This window comes from Lates calcarifer, linkage group LG4 (genome assembly GCF_001640805.2).
Source record: "Lates calcarifer isolate ASB-BC8 linkage group LG4, TLL_Latcal_v3, whole genome shotgun sequence".
Classification (NCBI taxonomy): domain Eukaryota; kingdom Metazoa; phylum Chordata; class Actinopteri; family Centropomidae; genus Lates; species Lates calcarifer.
Window position 1 is genome coordinate 25,358,695 of NC_066836.1, and position 15,671 is coordinate 25,374,365.

Sequence of the window (15,671 nt, forward strand, 5' to 3'; positions counted from 1 at the left end):
TCACAAAGACTGTATTGGACTACATCAAGTTCTGTATGGGAACTGCGTCTATGGAAAAAACCATCCGGGTTTTTCCAAACCAGAAATCCTGGATGACCAGCCGGGTCCGCTCACTTCTCAAGGCCCGCAACCCTGCCTTCAGGTCAGACAACAGAGCCCTTTACAGTGCGGTTCGAGCTGACCTGAAAAAAGGAATTAAAAAAGCCTAAGCGGACTATAAGGGGAGGATAGAGTCCCACCTCACCAGCAACAGACCACCAGGTGTGGCAGGGTCTCCAGAGCATCACCAACTACAGAGGCTGTGATGTAACAATAGGAGACCTGAGTGTGTTGCTGGCAGAGGAGCTCAACTGCTTCTTTGCTCGTTTTGAATCATCGCAGTGACACTCATCTGCTTCAGCCCTGCCCCCACCCCCACCAAGCTCCAGCAACCCCCTATCCACTGTAGAGGAGCACGATGTGAAGCGTGTGCTCCTTACAGTGAACCCCAGGAAGTCTGCTGGCCCAGACTGACTACCTGGCAAGGTGCTCAGAGCATGTGCCCACCAGCCGTCCTGCGTCTTCTGCAGGATCTTCAATGTCTCCCTGGCCCAAGCAGTCATCCCCTCCTGCCTGAAATCCGCCACAATAATCCCAGTACCAAAAAAGTCACCCACAACCAGCATTAATGACTACCACCCTGTTGCCCTCACACCTGTAATTACGAAGTGCTTTGAGAGACTGGTTCTCCAGCACATCAAAGACTGTCTCCCATCCACACTTGACCCCCATCAGTTCGCATACCGGGCAAACAGATCCACAGAGGACGCCATCACCATTGCTCTGCATGCTGTGCTGAGCCACCTGGAGCAACAGCAGAGCTATGCGAGGATGCTCTTTGTGGATTACAGCTCGACATTCAACACAATCATCCCGGATATCCTGATCACAAAACTGGTCACCTTGGGCCTCCCCCCTCTCACATGTACCTGGATCAAGGACTTTCTGACCAACAGACCCCAGACTGCGAGACTTGGCCCCCACCTCTCCTCCACCCGCACACTGAGCACCGGTTCACCACAGGGCTGCGTGCTGAGCCCCCTCCTGTACTGTCTCTACACCTACGATTGCAGTCCGGCCCACAGGAATATCATCATCGTGAAGTACGCTGATGACACCACAGTGGTAGGACTGATCTCAAAGGGAGACGAGACAACCTACAGGGAGGAGGTCCAGAAACTAATAACCTGGTTTACAGACAACAACCTGGCACTGAACACCACAAAACAAAGGAGATCATCATAGACTTCAGGAGGAATAGAACTGACCTGCTCCCCTCTACATCAACGGCGAGTGTGTGGAGAGGGTCCACACATTCAGGTTCCTGGGAGTCCAGATCTCTGATGACCTCTCCTGGACGCACAACATCTCAGCGGTCATAAAGAAGGCAGAGCAGCGTCTACACTTCCTGAGAGTCCTCAAAAAGAACAACCTAGACAGGAAGCTGCTGCTGGCCTTCTACCACTCATCCATTGAGAGCCTGCTGACGTACTGTATTTCCATCAGGCTGTTTGACCTGTTGCCCTCTGGCAGGCGCTACAGGTGCATCAAAGCCAGGACAAACAGACTGAAAAACAGTTTCTTCCTGAGAGCCATCACCACCTTAAACTCTCACACACAACAACCCCCACCATTAACATAACACAGACTGCGCAATATAAACTTTCCTCACTCTGTGCACTTTAATATTTAACTATTTAACTGTACCACCGTCCTGTACAATACATTCACATTCACACTTATACCTCATTGTATATAGAGTTGCACTGTTTTTTTATCTTTTCTATATATTTTGTTTCTGCATATTTTGTATGTTTGCACTGAAAAGGAGAAGCTCTCCAATCTCGTTGTACTTTTAATATTATGACAATAAAGGGCATTCTATTCTATCTCCTTCATTGTGTTAATGGATGGTCTGGCTTGTGAGGAAACTCTTCTATACCTGCTTCCTATCACTGGATGATTGGAAAGCATAACCGGATGGGGATTTAGGCCATAACTATTAGTGTCCTTACTCTTAACCACCCCGCACACACATACCAACCCCACTGCCACACTCTTGGAAAAAGCATACTATTACATCCAAACCAGGGGCATCACCAGATGTGCCCCTGTGCCCCAGTAGAGCTTTATGCTTAGCAACACCCCTGATCCAAACAATAACAAACGCACATCTACATAAGTCATGCAATAATGTTTCAATTAGTATAAGGTAATTTGGTTAAGAAAAAAAAAAAAACAACAACTGTTTAGTGTTTCCCCTAGAATTACTACTGGGGGGTTGGGGGTTATATTACAGTTATATACGGATGCTGGGGGTGAGTACTAGGGCTAGCCTCCCAGACAGCAAAGCTACCATTGGCATATAGCACGAATAAAAAAACGCTGATATTGTGGTCTGAGCTTGTGGACTTTTCTGATGTTTGGGGGCGGCATCTGTTCATCTATGATTTTACAGACTTGCACTTGACTTGTAAACCTATCTCCTCTGTGGCTACATGTTTGAGTAGAAATACATATATTCTTTTCCCGTCAGTATGCCGTCATTATCTGAATTAATGCAATGATAAATATTTATTGCTGTTGAGAATTAATCCTGGCATTTATGCTCAGCAGCACACATCAGACACAGTTAGAGCCTAGCTTGGTGAAAATAGTGGAGCATTTAACAGCAGAAATGCCAGATATTTGACTCAAGAGTTTCAAGAACTGAAAACAGCTAAAAGAGAGCGAATGTTGGTGTTGGATACATCAGATGGCCACAAACACCACTTAAGATGAACCATCGTGTTGCTCTGTAACTGCTGGATGTGGGCTGAAACAAGTTTTTGTTTAAGGGCAGAATAGTTGCAAGTGGCCATAATAATAATAATAATGCAGCTTTATTTTTACTTAACTGTTGTAATGCATGTTTCCGAGAGAAATGTTTTACAGGAAAAATGTTTTATTATTATTATTATTCTAATAATAATAAATCACTATGAACGCATAAACCATATACTGCCATTAATATTAAATGTAAATTTATCTTATCTTATCTTAATTAAATCTCTTCACATATTTAAAATGCTTTTATGAATTGATTGGTAATGTTTGCCTGTCCAGGTTCCTGAGCCTGTGCTCTCTGGGATTCTTGGCTCAATCAATGCTTGCAATGTGTGTGTGTGTGTGTGGACCGATGCATACTGCAGTAGCCAGTGACGGTGATGGAGGGGGAGGAGAAATAGAGGAGGAGGGGCAAGCTGTGAGAGGATTAGAGAAGCAGCATGATGGTAGAAGGGAAAAAAGGAAGGAAGATGAAAGACATGAAAGGAGACTAGAAAAGAAGAAGGACATTTTCCTATGCTACTGCTGTCAACCCCCCCCCCCCCCCCCCCTTTCCATTCTTATATTGGTGCATTCTGCCTGCATGTATTGATCAACACACACACACACACACACGCACACACACACGCACACACAACAGCTCCACCTCCTCTGCAGTGTAGCGACAGCTAGCAAGAACAGCAATGGAGGAGCCTGCAGTGCAGCAGGAAAAAATAGAGGGATCATGGGAAGGAGGACATGATGGAGGAAAGGCTGACTGGAAGAGTGAGTGCTCCCTCTCCTCCCTCCTTAAACACTCCTGTCTTCTCTGCTGGTCGTCTCCCAGGGACATGGACGTCGAGGAAACAGATGAGAGAGTCCTCGCCAAGGCAACCGAGATCAGAGTAAGAAGACCGCAGCACCTAGCACTGGTGTGTGTGTGTGCATGTGTTTGTGTGTTGGGTTTTTATACATCTGTGTTAATGTATTTTGTTTTTGGTATTACATTTTTTTTTGTAAATGTGGGCAAGGCGTATATGACATATGCATCAGTGTTGGTGTGTGCAGTGTTTTTACTTTGGGACTCCTACATCACTGGATTTCTCATGTGATGTCATGATGCTGTAAGACTAGTCTTAGACTGGATGAAGCAGTAGATACACATGTTCTCAGTGCGAATCTGAATTATGAGCTTTGCAAAACAAAGGTTCTCTGGGTCCCTAAATGTCCCAGGTGTCTGGTTTGTTGTTATGAGATTAATTTAATTTCTATATAAAGGGATGGCAACGGTTATTTTATCAGGGATCATTTCTCTATAACTGAACTAACTGAAACGATCAGGACCTAAAGACAGTTTGAGAATTTTTACCTAATTTTGATTTCAATGTTTTTATTATTACAACTGATGTTAGTTAGTTAATTTAACTTAGTTGATATCATGCTTACTGCACATGGTGCATGTCTTTGAACCCCTAGCTATTTTTCCTTGTTATCATTACTCCCTTTATCTACAGGCTTCTGGCATGGTCACATCATGCCTTCATTACATGGCATATATTTTTACTCTCAGGAGGCAACCCACAAATGACATTATTTGGTATGTTAGTGGTATTGTAGGAAAAATCTGCAAAATCTCTACAATTTACCCATGTTTCCCATATTACCCATATTTTTCAACCTACAGTTAATATCTATATATGAGGGTACACAGTACATCCATGTGCAGATATTTACTACAGGTATATAACTGAGGGCCAAGGCTGTGTGCTGTCAAAACAAAAAAATGACACTGATATCAACTTGCCATCTAACCAGATGAGATTAACTATTGCAAACAGGACAAAACAATGTCCTGTCAACCAGAAACAGAGCAACCTCCACAGTCATCTTCATGCCTTTAAACTCTTCTGGTCAAATCCATCAGTGGGCTGGTGGACCATAAATCCATTAAGTTTCATTGAAATACTGTTGTGCAGCTTGGTTCAAGGCACTTTGTTTGTCCCCCATTTACAGAGCTAGGGCTATGTAGGAACACTGGATTTCTTTTTCAGCACACACACAGAACGGACAGCTAGCAGGCCACGAGGAGATATTCACTGAATCTGACAAAAAGTCTGTTGGATTAGAAGCACTCTCTCCAACTTTAAGTGAATCAAAATGTTCTACTTACTGTCTCTGGGATCATTTGGATGTAGTCAAAGAACATTTCAGTTGATATTTCTCACTTGTGTCTGTGTGTGCTGGTGCATCTTTATCATTTCAAAGATGAGTTTGAATAATCATGAAAGCCTAAACTGTGTGTGCGCATTCGATTGCAGGAGCTGGAGAATGCAGTGGCAGTGGAGAACTTGGAGCTTCAGGAGCAGCAGTCGGACCGCAAGGAGCTGGAGGAGACTCTGGTGAAATTAGAAAGACACAAAGAGAAACTGGTGCAGCAAATAAAGGCAACCAGACAGCTCTGCTATGAAGAGAGTCAACAGGTAATCAGTATTTCCGAGGTGGGGGTGGGAGGGAATAACAGCAAAGCCACCTTTGGCAGATATAAAAAATGCTGATAATTTGGCTTTACTCTTGGACGTTGAGGGTCTGTCCATTTATGATTTACAGAGACAACGCTCTAGCATTGTCTTAGTGGGGTGGGCAGCCCAAAGGGACCCCCACCTTCTCTAGAAATCAAAGAAAAAAATGTAAAATTGAAAAACTCTTGTCATTTACAGTTCCATTTCTTTTCTCTTTTCCATGTGTGTTGTAGTGTGTTGTAGTTAGAGAGGAGAGACAGGTCCAACAAAGCCAAAGCTGTCCAACAAGTGTTATAAATCCTACCAAAACCAAAGATGAGTGATGTCGACCCCAAACAACTAAAATTAATTCCAAAATATCAGTGTTTTTTTCAAGGCACACAATCTGGCAACAGTGGCTCTTCTGCTGATGGCAGGGAACCTAGTCCTAGCTAAAGCTCTAGAAGCTCTCCCTTTAGTTTGTCACTAATCATTAGAACAACAAAATAAAGAAGCTGGGAAGCATGTTTCAAACTAGTGATAGACCAATATGTTTTTTTCAGGGCCGATACAGATACCGATTATTAGTCAAGGAGGCCGATAACCGATATTTGGAGTCAATATTCATTTGCAGTAAAAGTGAAAATATTGGTGTCAAATTTTGAATAATAGAAACTCCAACACTTAACTTTGTTTAAATGCCTTTAAGCATATGTTTATTAAACAGCTTTTCAGATTTGCAACATGTTTATGTTTTTTTTTTTATCTTAGACAATAGACATCTTTGTTTTAAAATTCTAACAAAAAGTGCAGGGAGCTCTCAGGCTCAGCAGCATGTCTTAGAAAGTTAAATGAAAACTTAAACAAATAAATAGCTCCCTAAAGTTTTCTAGAGTAAATAAAGCTTTCCAAAATTTCAATATAACTGAAATATTATTTTATCTTTCACTTATCTTTGTTTTAAGTTCAAACAAAAACAAAAAGTGCAGGGAGTTCCCAGGGTCAGCAGCATCTCTTATAAAGTTAACTGAAATATTAAATAAATAAATAGCTTCCTGAAGTTTTATAAAGTAAATAAAACAAAGTTAAATAAAATTTGCACAGAAATGTGAGTCTCAAATCAATTAGTAGTCCCAGTTGAGCAGCACCAGATTGTGGTGCAATAAGCAGAGTTGTTCAGTGTGTGTGTGACCACTGTGCATGCACAGCTTTCACTGCTGATTGGCTGTTAGCCGTGCCGTGGCTCTGCGTGTAACCAATCAGATGGTGCTGTGGGCGGGACAATGCTGGAGACAGAGTAGTGACTGCAGACAGAGAAGCACAGCTGCCTCAGAGCCAAAATAACCCAGTTTTAAATTGATCTCTTATCAGCCGTCGGATTAAAAAAAAGGCAGATGCCAATATGCGTCAAAATGCCGAACATTGGCGCCGATGATCGGCCCGGCCGATACTTGGTCTATCCCTACTAGCCATTTAACAGTACATTGTATGGAACAGAAAGCCATTTGCTGGTAATTAATGTTGAGGCATGATTAACATCTAAACTGAGTGAAATTTTAAATTACAGGAGGTGGGTTTTGAAAAGGCTTCAACAAACATTATCAGTCTCTTAAGTTGTAAGATGGGAAGAAAATCTTTGGTAAACATCAATTTTGCCAATCTTCTGCAGGAAACTGTTACTTGTTGTCTGGGTTGATCTCTGCATCCTGTTACAAAATGAAGACAGTGACCTGTGCCCATTTCATTTTCAAATGAAACAGAGTGGTAAATCCTTTTCTATGGGTGTAATTTAGCTGATGGTATTACACAAGTAGCTAGCATCTAGGTCATTAGTTGAGTGTAAATGGCTGAAAGCAGATCTGCTGATTGTGAACAATAGTCTTTTAGATATAGGGAAGCTTGACCAGAATTCTACATCCCAGTTCACTTAAAAAGCAGCTTAGTATCACACACACGGCAGGGCAGGACTCCAAATGCAGGACTCAGACACAATCACAGTTCGGGTTCTTTATTTCGAGCTAAAGTCTGGCACACTAGAAGGCAGTAAGGCAACAGTATCAAAAGGCAACAGGCAAAATCCAAAATCAGGTACACAGGCAACGGTCAGAAACACAAAGAGTCAAAACTGGAAACAAGGCTGGAAAGCTGACACGAGGGACAAGACAATCTGGCAACTGACAAGAGGAGAGACACTGACTAAATACACCTAGACAAGGAGATAATGACACACAGGTGAAACACATTAGGGCGGCAACAGTAATCAAGACAAGGAAGTAAAGACAACTGGAATAACCAAGGAACAGGAAACAGGAAGACAAGACAAAATACCAAAATAAAACAGGAAAAACATTCAAACCCTGACACTCAGTGTCTTGATCAGTTAGATGAGAGAATGAATAGAATGCCCTTTATTGTCATTATACTAAAAGTACAAGAAGTTTGGAGAGCTTCTCCTTTACAGTGCAAACATAGAAATATACAGAAACAAAAAATATATGTATAGAAAAGATATACAAAAACAGTGCAACTCTATATACAATGAGGTATAGGTATGAGTGTGAATGTATTGCACAGGTTTTTAAATATTAAATATTAAAGTGCACAGAGTGAGGAAAGTTTATATTGCGCAGTCTGTGTTATGTTGATGGTGGGGGTTGTTGTGTGTGAGAGTTTAAGGTGGTGATGGCTCTCAGGAAGAAACTGTTTGTTTGTCCTGGCTTTGATGCACCTGTAGCGCCTGTCAGAGGGCAACAGGTCAAACAGCTGGGAACCAGGATGTGAGCTGTCTTTGACGATGCTCTGAGCTCTGCTGAGGCACCGGGTGGTGTAGATGTCCGTCAGGGAGGGGAGAGGGCAGCCAACGATCCTCTGTGCTGCTTTGACTGTTCTCTGAAGCCTCGCTCTGTTTGCCTCAGTGCAACTTCCATACCTGATGGAAATACAGTACGTCAGCAGGCTCTCAATGGATGAGTGGTAGAAGGCCAGCAGCAGCTTCCTGTCTAGGTTGTTCTTTTTGAGGACTCTCAGGAAGTGAAGACGCTGCTCTGCCTTCTTTATGACCGCTGAGATGTTGTGCGTCCAGGAGAGGTCATCGGAGATCTGGACTCCCAGGAACCTGAATGTGTGGACCCTCTCCACACACTCGCTGCTGATGTAGAGGGGGGCAGGTCAGTTCTATTCCTCCTGAAGTCTATGATGATCTCCTTTGTTTTGTGGTGTTCAGTGCCAGGTTGTTGTCTGTAAACCACGTTATTAGTTTCTGGACCTCCTCCCTGTAGGTTGTCTCGTCTCCCTTTGAGATCAGTCCTACCACTGTGGTGTCATCAGCGTACTTCACGATGATGATATTCCTGTGGGCCGGACTACAATCGTAGGTGTAGAGACAGTACAGGAGGGGGCTCAGCACGCAGCCCTGTGGTGAACCGGTGCTCAGTGTGCAGGTGGAGGAGAGGTGGGGGCCAAGTCTCACAGTCTGGGGTCTGTTGGTCAGAAAGTCCTTGATCCAGGTACATGTGAGAGGGGGGAGGCCCAAGGTGACCAGTTTTGTGATCAGGATATCGACACGCTCAGGTCTCCTGTTGTCACATCACAGCCTCTGTAGTTGGTGATGCTCTGGAGACCCTGCCACACCTCCTGTGGTCTGTTGCTGGTGAGGTGGGACTCTATCCTCCCCTTATAGTCCGCTTAGGCTTTTTTAATTCCTTTTTTCAGGTCAGCTCGGCAGTGTTGCGGGCCTTGAGAAGTGAGCGGATCTGGCTGGTCATCCAGGGTTTCTGGTTTGGAAAAACCCGGATGGTTTTTTCCACAGACGCAGTTCCCATACAGAACTTGATGTAGTCCAATACGGTCTCTGTGAATGTTTCAAGGTCCTGGTGCTCAAAGAGTTCCCAGTCTGTGTGTTGGAAGCAGTCTTATAGTTCACTGAGTGCAGTCTCAGGCCAAGTTGTAACAGTTTTTGTGGTAGGCCTGGATCTGCATCTGAGGGGGGTGTATGCAGGGGTGAGCAGCAGGGAGAGATGGTCTGACTGGCCAAGGTGGGGGAGGGGCATGGCTCTGTAGCCGTGCTTTATGTTCGAGTGCATGTGATCGAGAGTGTTTCCTCCTCTTGTTGGGCATTTGACGTGCTGGTGGAACTTCGGTAGTACAGTTTTTAAGTTGGTCTTGTTAAAGTCTCCCACTATGATGTGAGCGCCATCAGGGTGGGCCCGCTGCTGTTCATTTATGGCATTCAGCAGGAGAGAACGCGCTGTGTTAGTGTTAGCGTCCAGTGGGATGTAGACAGCAGTGACAATCACTGCAGTTAGCTCTCTTGGGAGAAAGTAGGGCTGGCATCTCACAGACATGTACTCAATGTCGGGGGAGTTTAAAGAGTATAAGAAAAATGGCCATGGCCAGCACCACTTGTACTATTTGGAAGTAATAGACCACGGTGTGCTTTGTTTGTTTGTTAGTTTTATTTATGATTTGCTTTAAACTAATCCCCTTGGACTGGATTCTTCCCAGATCCTGTCTCTGCAGGCTGAGGAGGTGCAGAAGGAGAGCCAAGTAGAGGAGTATGAGAGGGAACTTGCCAGAGCCAGATGGAGGTTGAGGAGGCTCAGAGAGGAGGTGAAACAGGCAAAGCAGAAGGTGGAAGAGGCTGGAGAAAGGAACACTCCTCTGCAAGACTCCATCAGACAGTCCTATGAAGAGATTCTGCAGGTACTAGAGGATGGGCATGTTTACATATGCATACACACACACAAATACACAGTATGTTTTGAGTGTCACTCAAAAATGATATTGCTGTCAAACATATTCTTGTCACTTAATATGTAAAATCAGAATGAACCTGTGCTATGTCCTCTTTTAAATATCTTGATTTCTAATGTTTTTGTTTCATTAATTCGACAAACTTAGTAGTAGTATTAGTAGGATGCTTAAATTCAGAGAAGATAAACAATACACAGGGCCTTTTAATTCATTATTGGAATAAGAACTCAGTCAACACCTTCATCTGAAATAAGCTTCTTATTCTGAAAGAAAGGGATTCCATTTGAGTTGTTGGTTTAAACGTAATTTTGAAACTTAAATTTGCCACTGAAAATAACTCAAAAATGTTCCACTGTGAAGACCCACCACTCTGCTTCTATTCTGAGTGTTTTCTGCTTTTCTTAGAGGTGCAGCTTTATTTAGGGAGCTAGCTATGTTCAGGGAGGTAACCAGGGAAAACTTCTTCTGTTCAGCTGCTCCAGCAGTAGTATGTTTTTCATTCTACCCAACTGTTTGCTCAAAGTATGTTAACATAGTGCTGTATTTCACTTATTTGGTGTTATCAATCATTTTTCTTGCATTTGGAGGGAGAAGAAAACTGCTGCACGTAACTACAGTAATTTAAGTATTGAAATACTTCCCTGTAGATAGACTCAACTTCACATTTTTTCATTTAATAGGAAGAACATCTCAGGCAAAGTCATTGTTAGAGGATCACAATTATATTGCAATAATATTATTTAAAAACTGAGGAAGTGGAAAAACTGAAAATTTTCATGCATTTGATACTTGAAAGATCTGTCAAACAAAAAGAAAGTGTTACTTCTTTGGTAACTGTGGTCTTTAAAGTCTGCACCTATCACTGTTACAACTCTTAACTCTGCTTTTTCCTGTAGGAAGAGCACACTCTGTGTTCTCTGTCAGGAGGTGCAGTCACTCCAGAAAGCCAGCTGGAGGAGTCAGCATCTCCTGCAGACACCACTGAAGATGATCCACTTCCTATGAGGCCATGGGGAAGGAGCCAATCACTGCCTGCCTATGCTGACCTGATAATGGTAAATCAGAGTAATGATGATGAGTGCTACTTAAAGCACTTTTGAGCCAAGGAAAAAAGTAAACATCACATTGTTTTAGTTCCACACAGCTCCATTAATAGCAGTTACGTCTGTATTGTCAAGTGACATAATTTGAGTAATCTCAGTTTGGGCTTGCGAGCTAGAAATGAATAAGAGACAGACAGTGTTATAGAGAAAAAAAATGGGTTTAGGATAATCTAAGAAATGATACAATTGAGTTGCATTATGTATCTTTACCCATACTAGAGAGACAGAAGTAAAAGACAGTGCTTTGATTTAGACTTCAAACTTTGTTCAATACTAAGAGCTAGTGAGAGTGGTGGGAAATAAGACCAATGTTAATTCTTGTTTTGCTTCTCTTTCTATCATTTCTGTTCTTTTTCTCAGGTTAGCATGCTAACCAGCTAGCCACTTTGCAATAGTGAGTCACTATAGCATCCAGTCTAGCTTCAGTCCAGTCTGAGCGGAGGAACATTAGCCCAAACTTCTTGTCTTGTAAATGCAACAATGGCTGAAGCTAATGATGGCAAGGTAGCAATAGCATAAAGGCTTGGTCCTCTCTGACACAGAGGTGAATAAAGGCCCAGGCACTACTGCGCAGAGCCAAGAAATAGTCTGACACTATCTGCAGAATGGAAAGAAGAACAGGAAAAACACTCCTTATTCCAGCTTGGGATTGTTAACGCATTATTTAAGGGTGGTTAGGCCTACTGCTAACTAGTCACAGCAGATAACAGCCTAGATTAGATTCCTTCGTCTTGTGTTACATATGAAAAAAGTGAAAAATACAAATAGTATATAGCTACTATAAATGAGCTGAATTGATTGTATTAGTGTGGACATTGGATTTTATTTTGTTGGCATTTGCAGCCATTCCACTAAAAGTTTGTTGGCATCTTTTCACCAAAATACAAGATTTTGTTGCTGTCAGAAACTCATTATGACTCTGTTGGAGGCTGATCTGAACTGTGTTTCCCATTTGGCTGCATGTAATTATAATATAAACAACACATGCAGCAATATCAATGTGGCTTCCAGCTAAAGCTAACATACAGCCTCATTCATGCCAGATGTCATTCTAACTTTTTTGCAGTCAAGAACTCACCAACAACAATGTGGGGCTGGCTCATGAAATGGGAAATTACATGTGCAGTGTCCACTGTCCGTCACCTTTGTATGTCTGACAGCAATGGAGGCATCCCAAACTCCACATTTGGAAAATGAAAGATTTGTCCTTTGCACTCTGAATCTTGACCTGTACAGTTTTTATACTTGAACACCTCCCTTTGACCATCCTCCATAAATGGAGGAGTCTCTGTCTGCCTGCCTGGCTGTCTGTCTGTATGAATGTATTTACATTTTCTTGACAGTTGCTAATCTGATTAAAACTTTGCAGTTGTGTTGCCAGAGGCCGAGAAAGTGCACCTGTTAAGTTTTTTTGGATGAGTGGTTGATTAAAAAAAAACAGAGGACAGAGATTTCTCTATTCATTTTAAACTACATTTGCTTTTGCTATGATAACTATGTTTTCTGTTTGTTGAGCAAGTTGTCAAGAAAACTGAAGGACAGACAGAAAGAAAGACAGAGATTTCTCCATTTATTGGTAGGATTTTCTCCACCCGACCTTGCTCTTGTCTTACATACACACCTGTATCCAGGATGACATGCATCACATCTGCACCCGAAAAACTTACAGTTCTCCAAGTGGAGTAATCTTGTAATCGATACATGTAGACTGAGATCAGTTTCGGTATTTGCTGGAGTACAACTTAACCAACATAACTTACTTTAATCTTGCATGGTATTTTTTAACCTTTCATATCATCCCAAAATTTAACCAGCACCAGGATTCCCACACATTGTGGAAACCTGTGAATCATAGACTAGTTTACTTGTATCAGAAAACACTGACAGACTCACATTTTATTTTCAGTCAATGAACATATTTTTTATGTTACAACTCTCTCACTGTCTTTGTCTGTGTGTGTATGTGTGTGTGTATGTGTGGTACTCTACCAGAGGGCCAGTGGCTCGTCTTTTTGCAATAATCTAGCAGATACCAGGGAAGAAGCAGATGACAGCGGCTCCAGTTCTCCAAAGGTAGCTTAATTTCTGCCGAACACCTCTCTTCATGCACAGTTATGTCATAGTGTGCGCACATTACAAAATATTTTTAACTGGTTTGCTGACTGAAGTTGTTCATGATCCCAGTCTAATATAAGATTACCAAGGAGCAAATACTGTATTATCATGTTCCACAGATGGACCGATCTGACATAGAGGATGACCCCGAGGAGGGGGAGATCAACAATGAAAGGAGAACAGAAAGAGAGAAAGAAGAGTGCACTATCAACCCAAACCCTCTCAGCCAACTGGACTTTTACCAAGCCGACCCCTTTGCCCACTGTCAGAGTGACCGTATGTATCAGATATAGATCCTAAAGCACTGTGCATGCTTCTTGCAGCAGACTCTGCAAACACACACCCACACACCTGCAAACCTCTGTAATTAGGTTTGCTTGAAAATGAGGATGTTCAAAAGAGTTCTGAATAATGTTTGTCATGAGCACCATGTGCACCCTGAATCAAATTTATACTGTAACAAATTATTCTTCTTCTTTTTATAGTATACAGTGAATTTTCTGTGTCTTTCTCATTGACTTGTAGATGACCTTTTCAATGAAGACCTGTTCCCTAAAACTGACTCATCTGGTGAGTACTAATACACAATTTTAGTTGAAACTTGTATATTGTACAGTATGCACTCTTAGAGCTTAAACTACCCAGCACACTGAATAGTGGGGCCAGTTTGGCATGTTGAATACTTCTGTTACTTTGTTGTAGTTGGTACTTGAGTATGATTTTCTTCCAATGCTTTACTTCATTTTTAACTTACTGCATTTTTGAATGCAGGACTTTTACTTGTAACAGTGTATTTTTTTTCATTATGGTATTATTACTTTTAGTTGACTAAAGGATCCGAACACTTCATCCACCATTTCTTTGATATACAGGGTTTCTATCTGCTGCTGACACAACTCAGGCAACTTGAAACTTTACAGTAACAAACTAACACATCTCTGTTTTCAATATGATTGAAATTATTGACTGAATACATATAACATATACATTAAATCGATTAACTGGCATGTCACTAAGGTTTTGTTAAATGATCTGTTTGCCAGATGGATTTGCTTCAGACCCTTTCAAAGGCAGCAACCCCTTTGCAGCAGATAATTTTTTCCCAGAGACAAACATTGGCAATGATGAGGGGACAGGAAATGTTGGTGATGAGGTGGACACCAGTCTGTCCTGTGCTGAAAACAAAGCTTCAACAGGAACTCAGTGCTTTGAATCTGAATTCCCTGATGAAGACAGTGACATAGAGATTAGCTACAGCCGAGAGGATCTGGACGCCATTGCTGTTGATGATTGTCATGGATTTAAACCCATTCAGAGCTCATCAGAGGAGCTGGGACCAGAGCCCATCCAGGGCTGGAGGTCCCAGGGTCAGTATTCTGTGGAATCAGACCCTAATGGGTATGAGCTGGATCTTGGTGCTGTCTCCCCTCCCTCTGACATAGAAGAACACAGTCTGGGATCTTTAGCTGGAGAGGCTACCACTGAGACACCAGCAGGACTGGAACAAGGTAATTCACACTTGACCACCCACTCAGTGTATGGGCTCATGCTGTAACTCATCTTTCATTCTTTCCTATTTAATAAGGTCTTAAGGGTAATTGTTAAGTGCCTTGTGTTGCTAAGGCCCCACTTGGATTACCCAAATCAAAGTCTCAGTACCTAGTAGAAGAAAGAAATGAAATGAAATAACTTTACCTAGTCTGTATATTGTTGTGGTTTCTGGCAAAATAAAAACATACAAATAAAATTCTCAGCAACATTCATGTCCCTCTGAAATATGAAAATATATATTCCACAATGACAAAATCTTAAAACCTTAAAATGGCAGCTGCTTAAGTAATCAAAACCTCTCCCGATAATATACAAAATAAAATTACAGAACTGCATGTGGCCTGTGGGCTGACAATGTCTATAAAACATAGCTATTGAAAACACAGCTTTTAGCATCATTCCATATTTCCATACTATATATAGAGAAGGTCTCTTCGGCCAGATGTAATTGTGAAAAATGGTAATTACCATGAAACAAAGGGGTGGTATGATGGTGCAGTGGTTAGCACTGTCACCTCACAGCAAGAAGGTTACAGTTTTGAACCCCAGTATGGGTTCTTTCTGTGTACTTCAGCTTCCTCCCATAATCCAATAATAATGCCTGTAGGTGTGAATGGTTGTCTTTATATGTCTATATGTCAGCCCTGCAATAGACTGCTGATCTGTCCAGGGTGTATGCCACCTCTTGTCTAATGTCCCTCTGACCCCCCAACCCATAAGCCATATAGATAATAGATGGATGGACTACAAAACAGAGATGCATATTTGTGTGTGTTTTTCTTCTCTTGTGATTTGGGTGGATTGCAAA

At 42.1% G+C, this 15,671-nt stretch overlaps 1 protein-coding gene across 4 annotated transcripts in view; it reads left to right on the forward strand.

Annotated features, from left to right (window-relative positions):
* LOC108896746 (uncharacterized) overlaps positions 1-15,671 on the forward strand; it is a 28,884-nt gene that overhangs the window by 5,094 nt on the left and 8,119 nt on the right. The window contains exons 2-9 of one of the 4 annotated variants that reach the window (XM_018695983.2): positions 3,692-3,776; positions 5,163-5,324; positions 9,846-10,043; positions 10,991-11,149; positions 13,190-13,270; positions 13,432-13,588; positions 13,838-13,882; positions 14,356-14,820. In XM_018695983.2, coding sequence (XP_018551499.1) covers positions 3,692-3,776; positions 5,163-5,324; positions 9,846-10,043; positions 10,991-11,149; positions 13,190-13,270; positions 13,432-13,588; positions 13,838-13,882; positions 14,356-14,820 — 1,352 coding nt within the window. Of the gene's footprint in view, positions 1-3,406; positions 3,777-5,162; positions 5,325-9,845; positions 10,044-10,990; positions 11,150-13,189; positions 13,271-13,431; positions 13,589-13,837; positions 13,883-14,355; positions 14,821-15,671 lie in introns of those variants that run through there. The other 3 variants (XM_018695984.2, XM_018695981.2, XM_018695982.2) reach the window with 3 other exon arrangements.